General features: G+C 39.7%; 2 protein-coding genes across 2 annotated transcripts in view; one reads left to right on the top strand and one right to left on the bottom strand.

The window, feature by feature from the left end:
* The window catches only part of LOC103073783 (cytidine monophosphate-N-acetylneuraminic acid hydroxylase), a 95,883-nt gene that overhangs the window by 6,378 nt on the left and 69,582 nt on the right, over positions 1 to 19,923 (bottom strand). The window contains exons 7-13 of the mRNA XM_007457016.1: positions 19,461 to 19,608; positions 19,050 to 19,131; positions 18,137 to 18,274; positions 15,593 to 15,728; positions 7,635 to 7,775; positions 4,035 to 4,209; positions 2,349 to 2,465 (exon numbers count right to left, since the gene is read on the bottom strand). Of these exons, the coding sequence (XP_007457078.1) occupies positions 2,349 to 2,465; positions 4,035 to 4,209; positions 7,635 to 7,775; positions 15,593 to 15,728; positions 18,137 to 18,274; positions 19,050 to 19,131; positions 19,461 to 19,608 (937 nt within the window). The remainder of the gene's footprint in view (positions 1 to 2,348; positions 2,466 to 4,034; positions 4,210 to 7,634; positions 7,776 to 15,592; positions 15,729 to 18,136; positions 18,275 to 19,049; positions 19,132 to 19,460; positions 19,609 to 19,923) is intronic.
* The window catches only part of LOC103073510 (tissue alpha-L-fucosidase-like), a 2,774-nt gene continuing 2,541 nt past the window's right edge, over positions 19,691 to 19,923 (top strand). The window contains 1 exon segment of the mRNA XM_082931071.1: positions 19,691 to 19,709. Within this exon segment, the coding sequence (XP_082787197.1) occupies positions 19,691 to 19,709 (19 nt within the window).

The raw sequence follows: 19,923 nt of genomic DNA, 5'->3' as shown, positions 1-19,923 counted from the left end.
TAAAGCCTGCTTCTTGAAAAGGTTTTTTTTTTTTTTTTTTTTTTTTTTTGGTAAATATAGATTAATCCCTAAATTCTTAAAAGTCACCTACAATGGAAGAAAGGTCAGCCTGGGGTAAGCAACACTGCATGCAACTACAGTAGAAGCCGAAAGAGCAATGCCTTCAGGTAACCATGGAAAGTGACTGCCACCCAGCATAATGGGTTCAGCCAAGCTATCGTGCAAGATCAGACAGGAAAGTACTTGAAGTTTAGCTCCCGTGTAACATTTCTTCCGCAGATACTTAAGCAAAAAGTCCCACAAAGGAGGAAAGCAAAGGAGGTGAAGACATGGGTGGGGTCTGGAAGTGGGTAAGGGATGTCACAGGGTGACAGATTGGCAGCAGACCTAGAGAGGAGCCCATCCAGATTGGAGCAGGAGGATGGACAGCTACAGGAGCCATGCATCTAGGCAAGATGGAGGGCTTCCCTGGTGGTGCAGTGGTTGAGAGTCCGCCTGCCGATGCAGGGGACACGGGTTCGTGCCCCGGTCCGGGAGGATCCCACATGCCGTGGAGCGGCTGGGCCCGTGAGCCATGGCCGCTGGGCTTGCGCGTCCGGAGCCTGTGCTCTGCAATGGGAGAGGCCACAACAGTGAGAGGCCCAGGTACGGCAAAAAAAAAAAAAAGATGGAGAGTTGGTGTGATAGAAAATATACTCATGAGTTTAAAAGGCAATGAATGGCCCCCGCCTTCAAAAAAAAGGCAATATGAGAAGGCTCCAGGTGGCAAGAGAAGGAGCTCTTCCAAGTATAGGCATATCCGCTATATATGAACCTCATCATACAGAAATCTCACTAAAATCCTGGGAGACAAAAGCACTGAGAGTCAAAATGGGGACCACCACATACACAGCAGGCATGATGGTTTACCCCATGGTGTATTAAATCTGCAAGAGCTGTTGCCTGCTTTATCCAACAGATGCATTATGAAAAGCTGTGGAAAAGTGACTTTTTTTCAATGAAATATTTTTAATGAAGTTGTGATTTTAAAAATTCCAAAGAAAAATCTCCCTTACGGCAACAGACACCTTAATTTATAAGTTTTGTAAATTCAGAGTTAAGAAGCAAGACAGTGGCTAAATACACAGACTGTGGAGCTAGACCACTTGTGGTCAAAGCCCTGCACCACGCATTCACTAGCTGTATGACCTTGGGCAGGTTATGCAACCCCTCGGCATGGCATTTTCCTCATCCATGAATGGGGAGTATAGTAATATGGCTTCATGAGGCGGTTGTATTAAATGACCTCAGATTTATGAAGCTGTGTTATGTATGTGTTTCGTAAATAAAGCAATAAATTTAGCAGATTCATTTTGCTTTAAATGGGTGTTTTTTTATGTAGGGTTTTCCTATATGTGAAAACCCAGTTTTTTAAAACCCATAAAGCAGGCAGTGGATTACTGGTTTTACTAAAGTTTCACCATAAGATTCTCTTCAACAGCAAGTACTAAACATAAAAATACAAGTCAAATTATTAAAATGTAGTTTAAGAATACATCTATTTTATAAAGGTACATTTAAACCTCTATAATTAAGGCATTACACATTTATATGGCATGTGTAATACACTTAAGGGCAGACTATACACCCTCCTAATTTATTTAGTGATTTTTGCATTTATATAGAATTTAAAATTACAATGTATGCTCACATATTTTATGTCATTTGACTACAATAAAAAAAAAACTGATAAGGTGGGAAGAAGCCCAATGGAAGGGAAAAAAAAACAAACCACCAAGGCTCGGACAGGGACTCAAAGCCTCATAATCAGTAATCCTCATCAGTAGGGATGCGGTACCCATCCCAGTCTTGACGTTGTGTCCAAAGCCCCGGCTCTTAACACCATGCCTGCCGTGGGTTAGGGATTTGTTAAAAATTGGAGCTCAATAAAATATGTGTTGGTTTATGCTGACTTCACTTTCTTTAGAGAGCCATCCATTGGGTTTGTTTGGGGAAGGAGACACCACTGGAGAGAAGGCAAGGAAGGCAGAGATCAGTGCTTGCAGGTCTGGTAACAGTGCAGGCGGGTCAGCTGTTTGGAAGGAAGCAGGTAGAAAAGCCAATCTTTGCAAATAACTCAAAAAGAAACAAGTATGGAGTTTAGTTAATAATAACGTTTCAGTATCCACGTGTTAGTTGTGACAAATGTAGCACAGTAAAGTAAGATGTTAACAATACTCTCTGTACTATCCTTGCAACTTTTCTGTAAATCTAAAGGTTATTCCAAACTAAAAAGTTTATTTAGGAAGGAAGGAAAGGTGGAAGGAAGGAAGGAAGGAAGGAGCACTTCTACTGGTGTTCCTGCTTACTTCCTCATACGGATGTTCCCGGCTTGGTCTCTCTTTTGGAAAGGATAAATCTAGAAAGTCAACCAAATAGTCATATCCTCCAGGAAAAGGGCTGAAGTCCTCATCTGTCTCAATCATCTGTGCAAATGACAACACGGTAAAGGGAAGAAGCATATCAATCTGGTGGTCAAGGTCCTTAAAAAGTCTTGGAACGTACAAGACCCAAATGCTCTTAAATGATAGCAGTGAAGTGGAGTTAATATAAAGAGTCTCTCCTCTGTGCTCTCTTCTATCCCCCCTCCTCCCACCCCTCTCTCCCTCTCTCTTCTTTCCTGAACTGGATTCTAATCCTACTCTTCTACACTAGCAAAACAGCTTCATATCACTATAGCTTCAATCAGATTTACAGAGAAGGATATCATTATCTTAATCACTATTAGTAATGAGATATCAAATACCACTGTATGTTTGCAGGCTAAAAAAATAAATAAAATGTGAAATTTTTCTCACCATCACATAGCAGCTAAACATAAAGAGTGTCACTGAAAATTCCAAACGTTTTTCTCTTTTTCATACTAATTGCTCAACTGAAAATATAATGTAGACCAATGTTTCCCAGGTCTTTGGGTTTCAAAGACAATTTTCTAAAAAATATTTGGTAGCTAATGTAGGCATCAACATTTCATTTTGCTAAGTGAGGACTTAAAAAAAATTCTTACATCTACTATCCTTTTATTTCATTAAAGGAAGACTGCTTTCATGCCTCAAAAATAGAAAGGACCTAATCTTGGAATAATGACAATTCATCCCAAGGAAAGAGAGTTGACATCTTTGCAACCACACTCACATGCATACTCATACTTGTTTCATTACTGACCATCAAAAACTTTGTCATAGACTGGCTCTGACCCCCAGGTAGGTTTTTAGGACTCACTGATTTTGAGAATGCTAAGTGTTGCCTGGTACCCAGTATTAATGTTCTGGGGTTGAAAGGTAAACTTGAGAACAGCCCTCGCCCTGAGGGTAACCAGTCTTTTGTTTCTAAGGGTATGAATGCTGTCCATTTCCTGATGCTTTCCTTAAACTTTGCTCCCCATGCACAAATTCAGGCACTATATGTAAGTGGGATAAAAGATACATATAAGTATTGCAGGGATTTCCAGCCCATTTCAGGCCTCCTCTTTCTCTTTCACCCCCTGCCTGTTGGTACTTATTTTGTTTTTGGATACCTCCTCAGTTTTGGTGACCAGCTTATAACGTGAGCCACTTGGGCTTGTGAGCTCTGTGCGTACATGTTGGGGCTAATTTAAGTTCTAAGCTGACCTCATGGTTTGTGCAATTCATTCATCACCACAGCTGCAGATAAGAATTACCTGCTTCTCTGCCGCTACACGACACCACCTCTCCAGTGGAGCCCACTTGCCTGTTCCACAGTTTAAGTACCTGTTTCTGCTACAAACACAACACAACAAAACACCCACAAAACAAAAACTAACACATGGTGACGGGAGGAAAAAGTGCTCCGAGAGAGAAACTGAGCTGGACCTCAGAACGTTCCCTACATTTTCAACAAGGGATTGTTTTAGCACATTGTCCGATCTATTTTCTGTGAAGCAGATGGTAGGGCTTAGTAAATGTTTTTTGAGAAACAAATTGGAATACTTGATAATACAAGACAGCAAAGACAAATAATACTTCATAGCATACCCTGACCACCAGGTTATAATCCTTAAATCCAGCCCACGTGAAGTATTCTTTTATCCAGCAGGAGTGACGAAATATTACATCTCCTACAGCAGCATTCAAGATTCTCAAATATGGTCCAAAGTCCCAGGAATCCTTGTAAATTTTAGTCCCCTCTGGAGGCTCTACGATGCTTTTGCTTAAAGACACAAACGTGAGAGAACAAGGAAAGAAGAAAGCAACAAATAAGGAAGGCAGAAATTAGCACTTCAATTTCAACAGTCAACCAGACAAGCAGCCTTAAGACTGTTCAGATGATACCAAGGCGTCTCACAGAAGTGCCTCGGGGAACACTGAGGGGTAGGGCCCCACCCCAGCCTAAACCAGAACAGCTCCTGTTAATTGTTTAGCGTGATGGCTCTCCAAGTCAGAATACATTTAAAGATAAAAGTCCATGTCGGGGAAACAAAAATTGGAAACCCACTGATGCGGACCCTTTTGGCTCAAATAACTAAATTATGGAAATGTTGAATATAAGTGGCCATACTGATTTTGTGGAAGTCTGCTCACTCCTGCCCTGCCCCCCACCTCCACTAGAATATAAGTTTGATGAGAGTAGCAACCATGAGTGGCACATAGAAGGGGCCCCATAAATAGCTGCTGAACATAGGAATGACTTTAGCCTATCTTTGAGATATACGTGGAATTCTGTGTCTCTAATATATGGTCCTCTCACTATACTAATCAAACCACAGCTCTCAGACAGATGGGCAATTCTGTATGTAAGCCCAGTCAGCAATATGGATGAGAGAGTTCTCTGACATTCCTAGAGCTGTCCATCCAGTGTGAAGATGGATCATTGCATGGAACATGGAATATTGAATCCTGGCAATAGAATAGGATGTGATCTGGATAAGGGAAAGATGAGGAGGGAAATGGGCACCTGGCTAGTAGCGATTTGGTAACTATGTCCCACTTACCAAAACAACACTTTTAGTCCATTATTTGCCCAAAGCTAGAGAGGCACTGGTTTCAATAATAAATTACTTATCAAAACCTAAAGTTTCTAACTTCTAAATGAATGTCAAATCTGCTTCTCCAACTCCTCCCCCCCATCTCAGTTTACAGCTTCACTAATCTCTTCCTGGATAAAGCCTCAGTCTTCCAGCTGGCCTCCCTGACTCTAGTTCTTCCCCCACTGTGGCCTCTTCCCCAGGACATGGTCTTCCAAAAAGTAAAATAGTTTTTCTAAAACACAACGCAGTAATGTTCCTTCTTTGCTCTATAACTTTCTCAAGCTCTCCTTACTCACAGGCAAGTTCTGTGGACTGTCTCACAAGTCCTTTCCGACCCTGGCCCGACAGGGCATTCCCGTCTCATCCTTCTCTTCCACCTTCACTTACCAACCCTACAGTCAGGTGGATGGTTGGATTCATGAGGGAAGGACCTCTTCACAGCTGTTTCCTTGTACCTAGTATGATGCCAGGTATACAGAAGGAGCTCAATAAATCATTTCCGAATGAATGGCATAGGTCTATTCACTTAAAAGTATCTGCACTCACCAAACTCATGACACTATTTACACCTCCCTTCTCCAGCACGTGTCAGTCCCTCTGAGCGGAATCTCCATCTGTCTCTCTTAATTATAACCTACCTCCTGATCTCTAAGACATAGCTCAAACGCCTAAGACTTCAGACTGAGCTGTCCTTGACCACATTTCCTGTTCTCTCCTGGCCTCTCTTCCCCTCACAAGGCAGAGTTAAGCACTTAGCCTCCCTGTGTCCTTACACTCTGTCTTACTACTGAGAATCCAACAATATCGACTCTCTTGTTACCCAGAATGCTTTGGTGTGACACAATGATACAAATGCAGATTCCCAGGCTCTGCCTCAGATCTACTGAATCAGAATCTCAGGGGGTCGAGCCAGGGAGCTGCATTTATCCAAGTGATTCAAGTTATTCTGATGTTCATTCAAGTTTGAGGATTATTACCATAGGATACATCTGGGGAATTGGAGAGAGATGATGGAGAATTCTGCCAGTGCCAAATGCCAGACTCTTGAATGTTCTGCTAAAACCTGAAATAATTTAAAACTTCTCTCACCCTTGATCTAGAGAATACAAACTGCTTTTATCCTAGAGGTACTGGGGAGATCCTAAGGAATTTTAAGCAGGGAAAGGAACAGGAGAGTTTTGCATTTAAAAAAGGTTTCTTCCGCAACAATGCAGAGTGGAGGCTTTCCTTGCTTATGATCCCAGTAAAAATTATATTTTACTTGAGGACCCTGGGGGTCCACATACCAAGCGTACCTGTGAAACAAAGTCTCCTGAAATAACACTACTCCTTGTTATATGTACTCAGGCAAGGTACTCAGGTCTATTCTATTTTATTCTATTTCATTTTTTTAAATGCTGGTCATGATCAATGCCATTGATTTTACAACCCACCAGTGGATTGTGGCCAGCAGATTGAAAAAGGCTGGCATGGAGGATAGATCAGAGGAGAGCAGGGTGGAGGCACAGAGGCAAGTCAAGGGCCGCTGCTTGAATCTAGGTGAAAAAAAATTGTGAGAGGCCGAATTAAGGTCACGACGGAAGAGGCTGGTGACGAGTGGTGGATCTGTGAGGGATTTATGAAGAATTGACCAGATTTGGTAACTAGTTGGATATGGGAAGTTAGCAAAAGGGCATAATCAGCTGGCTGCGCCATTCACACCAACTTTGCAAAGGTAAGGCCAGGAGAGGGGTGTGCTGTTGGCAACTGTGTGCCCAGCTCTCCAACACGTTCAGTCCATTTCTAAAGAAGGGTGAGGAACTAACAGTTCCATTTGGCTCAAGACAAGTATATGTAAAAATATAGGTCTGTGACATCAATAGTAACTTTTCCTGAATTGCACTCCCAGTGCACTGCTACTTGTTCAAAGGTACTGTCTGTGGAATTAGCAGTTGGGTAATGTTTATACTGATATGAAAACTAATTCTCATGCTTATTGCTTGTTACTTCAGACAACTTATTTTTGAGCTGCATCAATTGTCCTTCATAGAAAAAACTTCCTCGCTCTTTGTTTTCAAGTAAGGCTCTGAGACGAGGAAAACATTTGAGTAATTATTACATAGGATGAGAAAATTATTATATAGGACTGAGAAAAAACTCAACCTTTTTTCCCCTAGATTTGAAAGATACTTATTTAATAGTTTATTTTCTTTAAACAGTAAGACTTCCATTTTAAAAAGTGATGTGTGGATCTTAATGCATGACAAGCTCAGGATGCTACTCAATAAAAACTTAATATTCTGACAAATAGGGACCTACCAAGAGACCACAGGTATGTCCCTTATTTTCTCATAAAATTGAAAAAATCCCTGAATCATTTTTTTCTCTTTAAGTGTTTAAGCCCGGCTTCCCTGGTGGCGCAGTGGTTGAGAGTCCGCCTGCCGATGCAGGGGACACGGGTTCGTGCCCCGGTCCGGGAAGATCCCACATGCTGTGGAGCGGCTGGGCCCGTGAGCCATGGCCGCTGAGCCTGCGCATCCTGAGCCTGTGCTCCGCAACGGGAGAGGCCACAACAATGAGAGGCCCGCGTACCGCAGAAAAAAAAAAAAAAAAAGCATTTAAGCCAAACCTGTCTGTTGGATCCTTTAGCATCCTACCCAGATCAAGAGTGGCTCCAGGTCGTGGGGTCCATGTTAACACATCAGAATTTTTCTTGATAAGGTTGTTGAGTTCATTTGGGTCATTTTTGATGTTTGTTTCCTTAATATACCTGAGAAATAAGAAAATTCCCATGTAAGAAAGTTTATTCTCAGATGAAATTTTGATTAGAACAATGACAGAATTTTTGTTTGTTTGCTTCCTCTGCATTCCTACTTCCCAATCCCCCTGCACTTATCCCAGGAAAAATAAAGACTATATTTGGGCTAATGTCCCTAATTAGGGAACAGCTATTATTTATACTTTGTTTTTTAGTATAATCACATAGTGATTGGAATTGAAGTTAGATGTAGCAAGACTACTATAAAGAGGTAGGAATAACACAATCTTGTATTTAATTTGTTTCCAGTTTTTTTAAATTGAAGTATAGTTATTTACAGTAGTTAGTTTCAGTTTATAGCATAGTGATTCATTTTCTTATATTTAATATTAATGAAATATATAGATGATTAAATATTACTTGGCAGGTATATACTAAGCGTTTAACATGAACTAATTGATTTTATCTTCACAACCCACTGAGATACCTGCCATTATTACTCTTGTTTTATAGAGAAAGAGACTAAGGATCAGAGGGGTCAGGTGACTTGCCCCAGGTCGGCAGTGTCCACCGAGCTCTCCACCGCCAAAGCAGGGCTTATCCTTCCCAGGAGGCCACAAGGAGGAGCTTCTCCCCAACTTTGGGAGTAAAGTCTGCTAAGTCTTTCCAACCCCTTCCATTATGTGAGGTTACATTTAAAAAGACAGGCATCTATGAACAAGGAAGTGGGCCCTCACTAGATATCAAATCTGCCAGCGCCTTTATCTTGGACTTTCCAGTGTCCAGAAGTTTGAAAAATAAATTTGCTGTTTATAAACCCCCTCCCCCCAAAAAGGCTTTCCATTCAAAACCACTGAAATCCACCTGTTACGAAAGAACACACACATCCTCAGTCACAGTCCCTCCTGAGATCTAGTTTCTAATTGTGCTATTATTGATCAGCGCTGGGTATCTCCCAAATTTAATTCCAAGCCACAGTCTTTCTGGAAAAGCTGTAAATCATCAATTTTAATGACATATGGGAAGGTAATTGTGGTGATGCTGGAGCAGAAAAAGAGAGATCCAGGATTTGTCACTGCGTTTCATCAGACATGGGTTACATAGACAGACATTTCTGTTAAAGGGAATTTTACTTTCTTGAGCTACAACTGGGTTACCTAGACTGGATAGATATTTTCAGTCAGATAGACAAACACAAAACATATGTAAGCATTTGTATTTCTATAGCACCAAGGTGACTTACATTATTTATGATCTTGCAGACATGAGTAAAGATATCTCTCCACCCAAAGATGTCTAACTTGTCCCTTCCTACACATGTGAATGTCCTCCCACTGGCGCAGTCCTCAATTTGAAGCAGTGTCACCTCTTTGTCTCAACATCCTACTACCTCTAGTCTCAAAATGGTTCACCAACTGATCTCTCTGCCTCCGAACCGGGATGCTATCAGATTACTCTTCCTAAAACATATTGTGTGGCGTTCACAAAAGTCTTTAACTTCTTGATGCTTCTTTGTCTGCCTCTCTAAAATAATAATAAAAGTAATACCCAGACACTGCCCTCTGAGGGGTATTGTGCGTACAGAGGGTAACACCTGCCAACTACTAATACACAGAATTGTGACTTACAACTACTTTAAGTGGCAGCATCACATTAAGTGGTCAAGTGTCCTTAAGTAAGAAACCATCATATCCAGTTTGTCTCCAAGTTCTTGCAATTCAACCTCCTTTATATTTCTAGAATCTGAATTCTCAATCCTCACTGTCATTCATCAGTCCTTCCGAGATTACTGTAATGATTTTCAAACTGTACTCCAGGATCGACATTCCTGTCTCCCTTCCCACCATGCAGACATACAACCTAACCTCTCCAGTGCACATCTGATCATGTCTCTGTTCCTTGTTAGACTCCTTTACCAGGTTCCTCATTCTTAAGGATAAAACCCAAGCCATGTGGAGTCCCACACAGTGGTGTTCACTGTCTGGTTCCCACTGCCCCACCCCCTAATACACCCACCTCAGTCCCCTACACTGAACTGCAAACTCTCATCTCAGCATCTTTCCATCTTTGCTGGTGGGTGTCTACTCAAATTTCAAAACTTTGCTTCATAGTCTCATCCAGTAGTCATTTTCCGACTCCCATCTGTATCCCATTGCCTCCAGAACATACATGTACCATAACATTTATCATTCTGTATTACTATTGTTTTTCTCTTCCAACTCTGAAGACAGTCATTTCATCTCTAGTTCTCCAGCACCTAGCACATGCTGCTCAATAAATGAATGAATGAATGATGAACAGGACTGATCAAAATAAATTATATTTTAACTTTAGGCCAATCTTTCTGGAAATATTTGGAAGATGAGAGACAGCTAAGTAATATCAACAAGAAGGTAATAAAGAAGGAAACATATCAGCAAAAGGACACATTAAGTGACTAGACACATATAGATATGTCATCAGAGGACAAAGAAGAATTTCACAGTGAAAAGAGTCAGGTTTTAATGATGAGTCACATGAAGCCCAGAGAAGTCAAAAAAATTGGTCCTAATAAGTGGTAGTCGGAAAGACCCTAAATTCCATGTACACTATTTCCCCTACTGTACTCTGCTGCCTCAATGGATGAGAAATTATGGCCAGTACTTACAGGATTTTGTCATAAAAACTTATCTCAAGGACTGATAAGTCTATCAGTTTCTTTACTATCCAACAAATTTACAGGTAAGTGTACTCTCAGAGTAGAAAGACATATGCATTCTGTCTGCATGTGGGCAGTCCCTGACCTTTGTTCACAAAATGTTCCAGGCACTGATCATAAAGTAAGTGATCAGCAATGAAGCAGATGGTATTGGTACTTGCTCATTAAAACACTATTAATGTTAGGGGCTGAGTCACTTTGTGATCAAATAGATGCTCTATACAATTGACAGAATCTTATAAAAGCAAAATTAAAACATCTAAAAGACTTTAACATTTAAAATAATAAAACTATGCTTCAAACACTACCAAATGGATTAATTGTATATTTTGGTTTCTTCAAGGGGTTGTGTATTATATAAGATGTGCATATATATATTTGTTGTATCACAAATATGACCTAAATAAATATGTAGCTTTAATTAACATGCCTGAGGTGTTAAGAATAACTGTTAGCTTTTTTGTTGTTGTTTTTTTAATTTTTAAGATTTACTTAGATCCAATTTTTGGATTTTTTTTGGTGAACAGCTCTATGAATTTTAACACATGTATAGATTTGTGCTTCTACTAAAATCAGGATACAGAGCACTTCTCTCTGCTCTATATTCTGTTCTCTCAAAACTCCCCCATGTTGGCCCTTTTTAGTCAAACCCTCCCTTCCCCTCTGCCTAACCTCTGGCAACCACTGACTTTTTTCTCCATCCCAATAGTTTTGCCTTTCTCAGAATGTCATATAAGTGGAATCACAATATATAATCTTTTGAGACTGACTTCTTTCACTTAGCACGATACCTTTGAGATTCAACCAGGTTGTGTGTATATCAAGTTATTTATTTTCTATTGTATTCCATGGTGTGGATATACCACGGTTTGTTTATCCATTCACCTGCTGAAGGACATTTGAGTTAATGTGGTAATTATGACTAGAATCAATATTTGTGTATAGTTTTGTGTGAATAAAAGTTTAGTTTCTCTAGGGTAAATACCCATGAATGGAATTTCTGGGTCGTGTGATAAATGTATATTTAAAGCAACAGCCATACTGCTTTCCAGATAGCTGTATCATTTTGAATTCTCAACAGCAATGTCTGAGAGGTCCTATTGCTCTGTATCTTTGCCATAACTGGATAGTGTTAATCTTTCAAAATTTTATTAACTTTAATTCTTATTTCATTGTGGTTTTAATCTGCATTCTCTAATGACTAGTGATATGGGCACGTCATTTCTTTTTTTTTTTTCCCCCCTATACGCGGGCCTCTCACTGTTGTGGCCTCTCCCCTTGCGGAGCAACAGGCTCCGGACGCACAGGCTCGGTGGCTACGGCTCACGGGCCCAGCCGCTCCGCGGCATGTGGGATCCTCCCGGACCGGGGCACGAATCCGTGTCCCCTGCATTGGCAGGCGGAATCTCAACCACTGCGCCACCAGGGAAGCCCCATAGGCACGTCATTTCTTATGCTCATTTGCATCAATATATCTTCTTTGGTGGAGTATCTGTTCAAAATGTTTTGCCCATTTATTATTGAGTTCTTTGTTTCCTTACACTGATTTTTGAAAGTTCATTATATATTCTAGATACAAATTGTTAATCAGATATATGATTTGCAAATTTTTCTCATGGTCTGTAGTTTAACATTTTATTCTCTTAGCAGTGTCTTTCACAGAGCAAAAATTTTAATTTTGATAAAGCCTAATTTATTAAAATTTTCACTTATGGATTGTGTTTTTGGTGTCCTATCTAAGAAGTCTTTGCTTAACCCAAGGTCATGAAGATTTTCTCCTATATTTTCCTCTAAAAATTTCATAGTTTTACATTTACATTTCAATCTATGACCCATTTTGACTTATTTTTTGGTAGACAGTGCAGGGTCTACTATATTGAGGTTCATTTTTTGCATATGAATGTCCAATTAATTGCTCAATAGTCAATAACACTTATTGAAAAGACTGTCTTTTCTCCACTGAATTGTTTTTGTACCTTTGTCAAAAATCAAATGGCTATAACTGGGTGGCTCTGTTTTTGGACTCTATTCCATTAATCTATGTGTTTATCCCTTCATCAATATGCTGTCTTGATTACTGGAGCTTTATAGCAAGTCTTACAATTGGGTAGTGTGGTCCCTCCAGAAGTTTCCCTCTAGTGTCATTTCCCTTTTATCTAAATAACTTTCTTTAGCATTTCTTTTAAAGTAGGTCTTCTTATAATGAATTGCCTTAGTTTTCCTTCATCTAGGAATGTTTTTATTTTACCCTCATCCCTGAAGGGTATTTTCACTGGATATAGAGTCTATGTTGACCATTCTTTTCTTTAAGCAATTTAAAAATACTATCTTACTACCTTCTAGTCTCCATGGTTTATGACTAGAAATCCAGTTACTTGAATTTTTCCATATGTACAATGCATTCTTTTCTCTGCTTGTATTTCTGTTTTTCCACAGATACAGACCATCTCTCTACCTCTCTAATATACCTGAGTCTGGGGTACAATTCCATTTTTAACCTCTCAGGCAGAGAACCCTTTGTGGGTCCAAGGCAAAAAATTATTTCCTTCTCACATTTTAGGTAATAGATTAAGTCACTTCAAATGTCCGTTATCTTACCAGGTTCCTCTTCTCTAGTTAAACCTTAGACCGTAAGATCATCTCAAAGGATGCTTAACTTATCTGCATTCAGACTACATGCTTTGACATGGAACATTTAACATGAAGCCAATTTAGGAAATTCTCTGAGTTTTTTTTTAAAAATTCAAGTTCAATAATACTTCCTCAACGGCCTGACTTTAATACTCCACAGTGTCATGTGGCAAATATTTTGTACTTTTTACCTGAGTGACCCATAACTAAGAACATGAAAGTGATAGAACAACCCACTGTTTTCACCTTCTCAAACAGATAAATCTCCTGGATTTACCTTAGACATGCTTTCTCTTTATATCTTTTCACAGATGCTCACCACTGTCCAAAGCAGTGTGGTATGCAAAACACCACCACAGTCTAATCCCTTAGTTCTTGGGCATTTCCACATAGTGTGATGTGAGAGCTGGAAATGGCAGCAGAATCTCTTCTCTGCTCCTTTTTCCATTGCTCTAAGGACAGACTGATGTTCAGCCAGAAGGCATAGCAGTTGCTAAAATACTGAAATAGTTCTATGCCAGTTGGTTCAAAGCTGCTTCCCTGAGTGCCCTCTTTGCTGTCCCAGGCACCTGACCCTCCCCTGGGGCCTCCTAGCTCTCTCTCAATTCAGTCAACTAAAGGATTAAAGTTTGAGAGAGCAGAGCCTCCAGGACCTGATCCAGCACTACCTGTTATCTGTTCTGATTGCTTGGTGTCTATACCATACTGGTTCTTAACTACACTGAATCTTAGTGCGTTTAAGTGAAACCTTTGTGCCATGTCTACATTGGTAGGCACTGAGAAGTTTATTTTTGGCGCATTAACTGATTGTCACTTCGCTCTAGATCAAGACTGAGGGTGAGACACACCTATTCACTGACAACTAGTATTTTCTTTAGAAATCTGAAGGGTTTGGGGGAAATTGAAGGGAAGTTTTCCAGGGCCATCAACTTCTAGTAATATTGGAGTAGCTCATTCCCCTGGTTCTGTATCATTGTCACTTGACACAGACAACCCTTCCCTGGTTCACTAAGTCCTTCATTTGCTGTCTACCTCCATTAATTTCACTGTACCTACTCCATCTTCCATCCTTCATAGTTAAGTGAGCATAAACATTCTAAGTCAGGAATATTTTACTTGAAATAATCCAATAAAACAACATCAATGAATCAGACATATAATGAAAGGAGGTTATCACTACCACTATTTGCAGAGGATTTAAAGAGAATCAGCTGAAAACTATTCCAAACAATTAAAACAACTACTACTTAGGAAATATAATTATAGAAAAGACTGCATTTGCAATAGCAGCCAAAAGAAAAAGTGAAAATATCTAGGAATAAACATAACCAGAAGTGTGTGAGTCTTATATAAAGAAAACTTTAACATGCCGCTGAATGACAGAAAAGAAAACCTATACAAATGAAAAGACATGCCTTGTTTTTGGACTAAATAACAAAATGATATTATTTATACTAAACTAATTTATATAGTTAATGTGATTGCAATATAAATGATAAGTGTTCTCATTGTTCGGCCCTAACAGGTCTACTCAAAAGAACACTAACAATCTTGCAAATGTTTAGCTTGGCTTTAGTAATTCATAGGAAATTTTGGATCACAGGGTCCATGTTTTGAGAGAAAAGGAAAAGCACTTCCCCAGCTCAGGCACCTGACAGTAGTAAAGTCCCAAGAAGGACAATCCAATCTAAAAACAGTAGTTAAGCTGAACTAAAAAAACAATGTTTCTTAAATTTGAAATTTCTCCTGTTTGAGAAACATTTTATTATTAAAAGTTAACTGCTAAATCTTTAATGATGACTTGGTATCAAAGTGACCAAAAAAGAACCATAAGTGTGAATATTCACATTTATGAAATCTTGTGCAATACCCAGTATTAAGACTGTCATTCATTTGACCATTAAAATGAAAATTGAACATTTAAACATTCTCAAAGAAAACTCATTGACCTCCAAAACTACACTTGAAAAACAAGATCTAGAAGTTATGTTGCTGCAAGAGAAGTCCTTTTAGATACTCAAAAATGAGAAAATAACTTGATGGTGATACAGTCTCTATTCTGAGGTGGTGTGGTATAGAGAAAATAGCTTTAGAGCTAGGCATACCAGGATTCATTTCTCACCTCCAGTGTTTCCAGTGGGGTGACTTCAAGCAAGTCCCTTAGCCTCTGAGTTTCAGATTCCCTAACTTAAACAGGTATAATAACACCCACCTTACAGTGTCATTGGAAGACTAAATGATTAAAAGCCCCAGTTCAATTCCTAGTGTATACTGAATACATATCAGTTGCCTTCATTCTTTCCAGGATCCTTTTGGACAAAATCTCTCTGAATTAACTCTAGCTGTCAAGCATGGCTCTCTGTTCCCAGGTAGCTTGTTAAATAAGCTCCAGACTCCTACTAATTATTTTCTCATTTCATGTTGTATTCATAGCTAAATCATTCATCCCAGCATACATTAACTCGTGTGTAAATATGTTATGCAAAATATCCAGCCATACTTGTCTGATGGGTGAGATTCCACAAAATACCCAGCAAAAGGGCAATAAATTCGGGGTTGTAGTTCCTTCACCAGCCGAGCCTTGTAGTTCAGGAGTTTCTTCCTTTCTGTTTTAATGAATTGGGCTTTCCATTCCTCTGGAATAACAGGGTTTGGATTAGAATTTCCTCTGTTCAGAAATCACAGAAAAACAAGAGTTCTAGTAGATTAGAAGGCTTTCAGGAGATAAAAATTGACAGCTGACTAATGCAGACAGAGAGCAAAGCTCCTTATCATTAGTGGCTTTATTTTGCAAATTTCAGTTGGTTACTAGGAAAATGTTTCCAAACCAGCCAGAGACACTGAACCCTCTCCTTGTTAATGGCAATTCATTTGGACCCTAGCTAAATAAACAGGGTGGCATGTGTAGTTGTATCTTGCATGCATGCACATTTTAAGGACACTGTAATTCTTGTAATGCTTAACTCTCTACTAACATGGAAATGGCTTTGCTATTTGCATGGATTATAAAAGCAAAGCACGTTCATTACACCCAGGTGATGCACAGTGGTCAAGGGCGTGGATGTCGGAGTCAGTTAAGACTTAGGATCAAAATGCAGCTCCACCACTTAAATTCTTTAAGTCCGTTTTCTCCTCTGTAAAATAGAATCATGTTGCCTACCTCACAGGTTGTTCATTTGTTCGTTTGCTCGTTCATTCATTTGATTGATATTTATTGAGCACCTACTATGTGCCAGACGTAGTTCTAGGCACTGAGAAAACAGTGGTGAACAAGATAAAGCAGGTCCCTGCTCTTAAGGAGCATTCATTCTAGTGAAAGAAGCAAATAAGGAATAAGGAAATAAGTTCATTTCAAAGAGTAATAAGCTAGGAAGAAAGTAAAACAGGGCCATGGGATGGAGAGTGGCTGGGGTGATGAGGTGTGGGGTGGAGGGGCGTATTAGGGTGGTTAGTGAAGATGACATTGGAATCATAGAACACAGACAGAGACACAGAAGTTGCCGACCACGTGGAGGTCAAAAGCAATAGCACTCCAGGCAGCAGAAACAGCACATATAAAGGTCCAGGGCACAGATGGACTTGGTGTATTGGGTCTGAGGAACAAAAAGCGGGCCAGTATGGGCTGACACTTGTCAAGCAATGGGGATACAGGCAGTAAAGGAAGTTGAAATTAGGCAGGGCCCAGAGCATGTGGGGTACCACGTCAGGGAACTGCTCTTACTGTTACTGCTATGAAAATCTGATAAACACAGACAAGGATACAGAAAATAAGTTATCCATAATGTAGACATAACCACTATTAACATTTTGGTATACTCTAGACCTTTTTAAATGTATGTGCGGGTGCTCGCGCACACGCACGCACGCACACACACACACACACACACACACTCACATAAGAACAGATTTATGCTAGCTACCCTTTAGTAGGTATATGTCACCTCCCCAGTCACACTGTTAACCCCGTAAAGACAGCACCTCCCCTCTATCTCTCACTGGTGACTCATTCTGGGAGGCAATGACCACAGACTAAGAGAAGAAAGGAAGGAACTGGACAGGCTTTCCTCATACTGCAAGTAGGGCATTTTTGCCACATTGCTAAACAGAGATCGCTTACAGAAAATATTAATTTATTAAGTGGACATATATTGAGAACTTACAATGCTAGCAATGCTTACATAATGAGCGAAAGTAGGAACAAAATATACCACTTACACACCCTCCCCCAACCCAACCCTAGCACCACCCTTAGACCCAGAGCAGAAGAGCTTCTGCCTTGGACCCCACATTTTTTTCAAGCTTGAGATATAACTGATATATAATATTACATAAGTTTAGGGTATACACCAGGATGGGTTCATTACATGCATGTATGGCTAAATGATTACCACGATAAGGTTGGTTAACCTCCATCACCTCACATATTACCATTTTGTGTGTGTGATGAGAACATGTAAGATCTACCCTCTTAGCAACTTTTAAGTATTTTAAGTATTGTTAACTATAGTCATCATGCTGTACGTTACATCCCCAGAACTTATGCATCTTATAACTAGAAGTTTGTACTCTTTGACCACTATCTCCCCGGCCCCCAGAAACCCCATATTTTAGAGGGGCTGCCTTTGCCTCATCCCTCCCCTGTATGGGCATTCCACAAGTCCAAGGGGATGTGCCCACCTCGAGTTGCCCACACCCTATTCTGAACCACATACCAAGAGCATTTAAGCCTGGATTACCAATGTCAGACTCTTCCTGTTCTGCTCTACAGTCTACATCAGGAATCAAATTGATCCAAATGATTCTTTTTCTTGACTTTTCCTGAGATGCTCCCTAATCTCCTTAGTGTTTCCTTCACGCTCCATCAGCATATTCTGAGCTGGAAACTTCAGCTTGTATATCTGTGATTTGCAAGTCTGGTTTCCCAATAAGATTGTAAGCTTCTTGTGGGGAAGTATCATGTCTTAATTACTTTTGTATTGATTCGCACAGCATTTAGCAAAGTGCCATGCATGCTCCTTGGCATCACTTTGATATAAAGTATTACCAGTAAATTTTCCACCACTGAAAGTCATCGGAAAGCCTGATGCCCCTCCGGCAAAATCACTCATCATTAGATCAACTTTCATAGGCAGCCTTCCCCCATTGGGTCTGGTGCAATCCACTGTATTGAGTATTTTATGACCTGTGGAAAAATAAAGTGGCATCAATACTCAAGGTGAAATCTTGAAAACCACAGTTTGAAATCCCCAGTCAACAAACTCTTCCATGTAAGTCTGTATAATCTGACTCATTCAATTACAGAAGAGTTGCTTATGTCCAAGGAAAAGAGAGAGTAAGATTTCAAAATCTAAACTCTTCAATGGCACATTTTGAACTTTCAAGTGAATAAACTCATCCTGTCTGATTGGTGGGTTCTGGGTGAGGAGAGTTAGCTTGATTCCACTCCAGATCGTAGATAGACTACTTTCCTCGGCCGGCTGTCTTCAGATGTTGAGCCCAAAGGATGCAGGGGAAAGAGTAACGGAATCAACACAAATCTCTCAACCCCTTGGAAATTCTATTCAATGATCGCTGGCGTAAAGCCATCTTCTCACATGAAAGGCAGAAGTGTATGATTACGTTACATCATAGTATTTCAAGATGAAAGTAAAACACTTATTCAATAAAGGCAGTTTTGAATAAGGTACTATAGGTGAAATATAGAATATCTGTTGCCTTATGAAAAAGAATCTTTGCGCCTGTCACTACATCGAGCACATTACTGTTAATCTGTTCTCTGTAAGATTATCTGAATGAGAGCCCCTTTTCCTAAGACAGGGATAGAATATATTATATTCTATGGAAAATGAAGATGGAAGAACAAGATGAACATAGGATGAAATTTTGGATAAGCTCTTATTATCCTTCTTACCAAGAATATTTTTCATTTTTCACTGTTAATGAGAATAAGAAAATACCTTTGTATTCCACAATAATGCAAGTGTCCATCTCAGGATGAACACCATCCATCAAGATCATGAACCGAAGATTTTTGTCTACCTGGAATTTTAACAATAAAACCAACAACAGTTTATGTCAGTTTGGCTTTTAATTCAATATTTGAAGAAATTGTCATCTCTTCTGGAAAGAAATCCCTTTTATTCAGAACTGGATTTATTATCCAGTAGAATCATACCATTGATAAATGGAGAGAAAAGCCACCTTTTATTTTAGCTTAAACAGAGATTTATACAGTGCTAGGTATTTACACAGTACTATGTACAGAAAAAGTAGGCCATTGTTTCCTTAGTGTTTAAAGCGACTACCTCGCCTAAAATTTACCCCAGAAAGCATAACTGAAAAGTATGGAAAGAACACAGATATCTGACCTGCTGCCATATTCCAAATGGCACTACATTGATATTAGTCAACTGGACACCACTCTGCTTCAGATTCCAAAAGACAGGTCTTTCCGTGTTTCCGACATAAATGGGAACATCTGGTCTTCTCCCAGCAAGCTTCTTCAGTGTGGGGTAACTAGGATCAGAAGAATTCGAAGGTTGAAAGGTGAAAAAATAGAATCATCTAGTATAAGAGACAGTCTGCTCCTTACACCAACATGTTGACCAAGAAGAAAGGTACTGAAATACCAGACTCTCTCCAGAGTCCAAAAGAAGAGTTTTTTCTCAAGGTTGACTGTAACAATGAGGGGAGTTTCCTAGGAGATTTCTCTTTATTGTGAGAACATACCATATACCACAGTGTGTATATCAAACCAGGAGTGCAAATTCCATCTTCCACACTGATGCTGCTTTGAGCAAGGTAGTTCTAACAGAAGTTGCAGAGTGGAAA

The sequence above is a fragment of the Lipotes vexillifer genome, unplaced genomic scaffold (assembly GCF_000442215.2).
Source record: "Lipotes vexillifer unplaced genomic scaffold, Lipotes_vexillifer_v1.1 scaffold1643, whole genome shotgun sequence".
Taxonomy (NCBI): Eukaryota; Metazoa; Chordata; class Mammalia; order Artiodactyla; family Lipotidae; genus Lipotes; species Lipotes vexillifer.
Note: the sequence above shows the minus strand (reverse complement) of the source record. Positions and strands in the feature narration are given on the sequence as shown.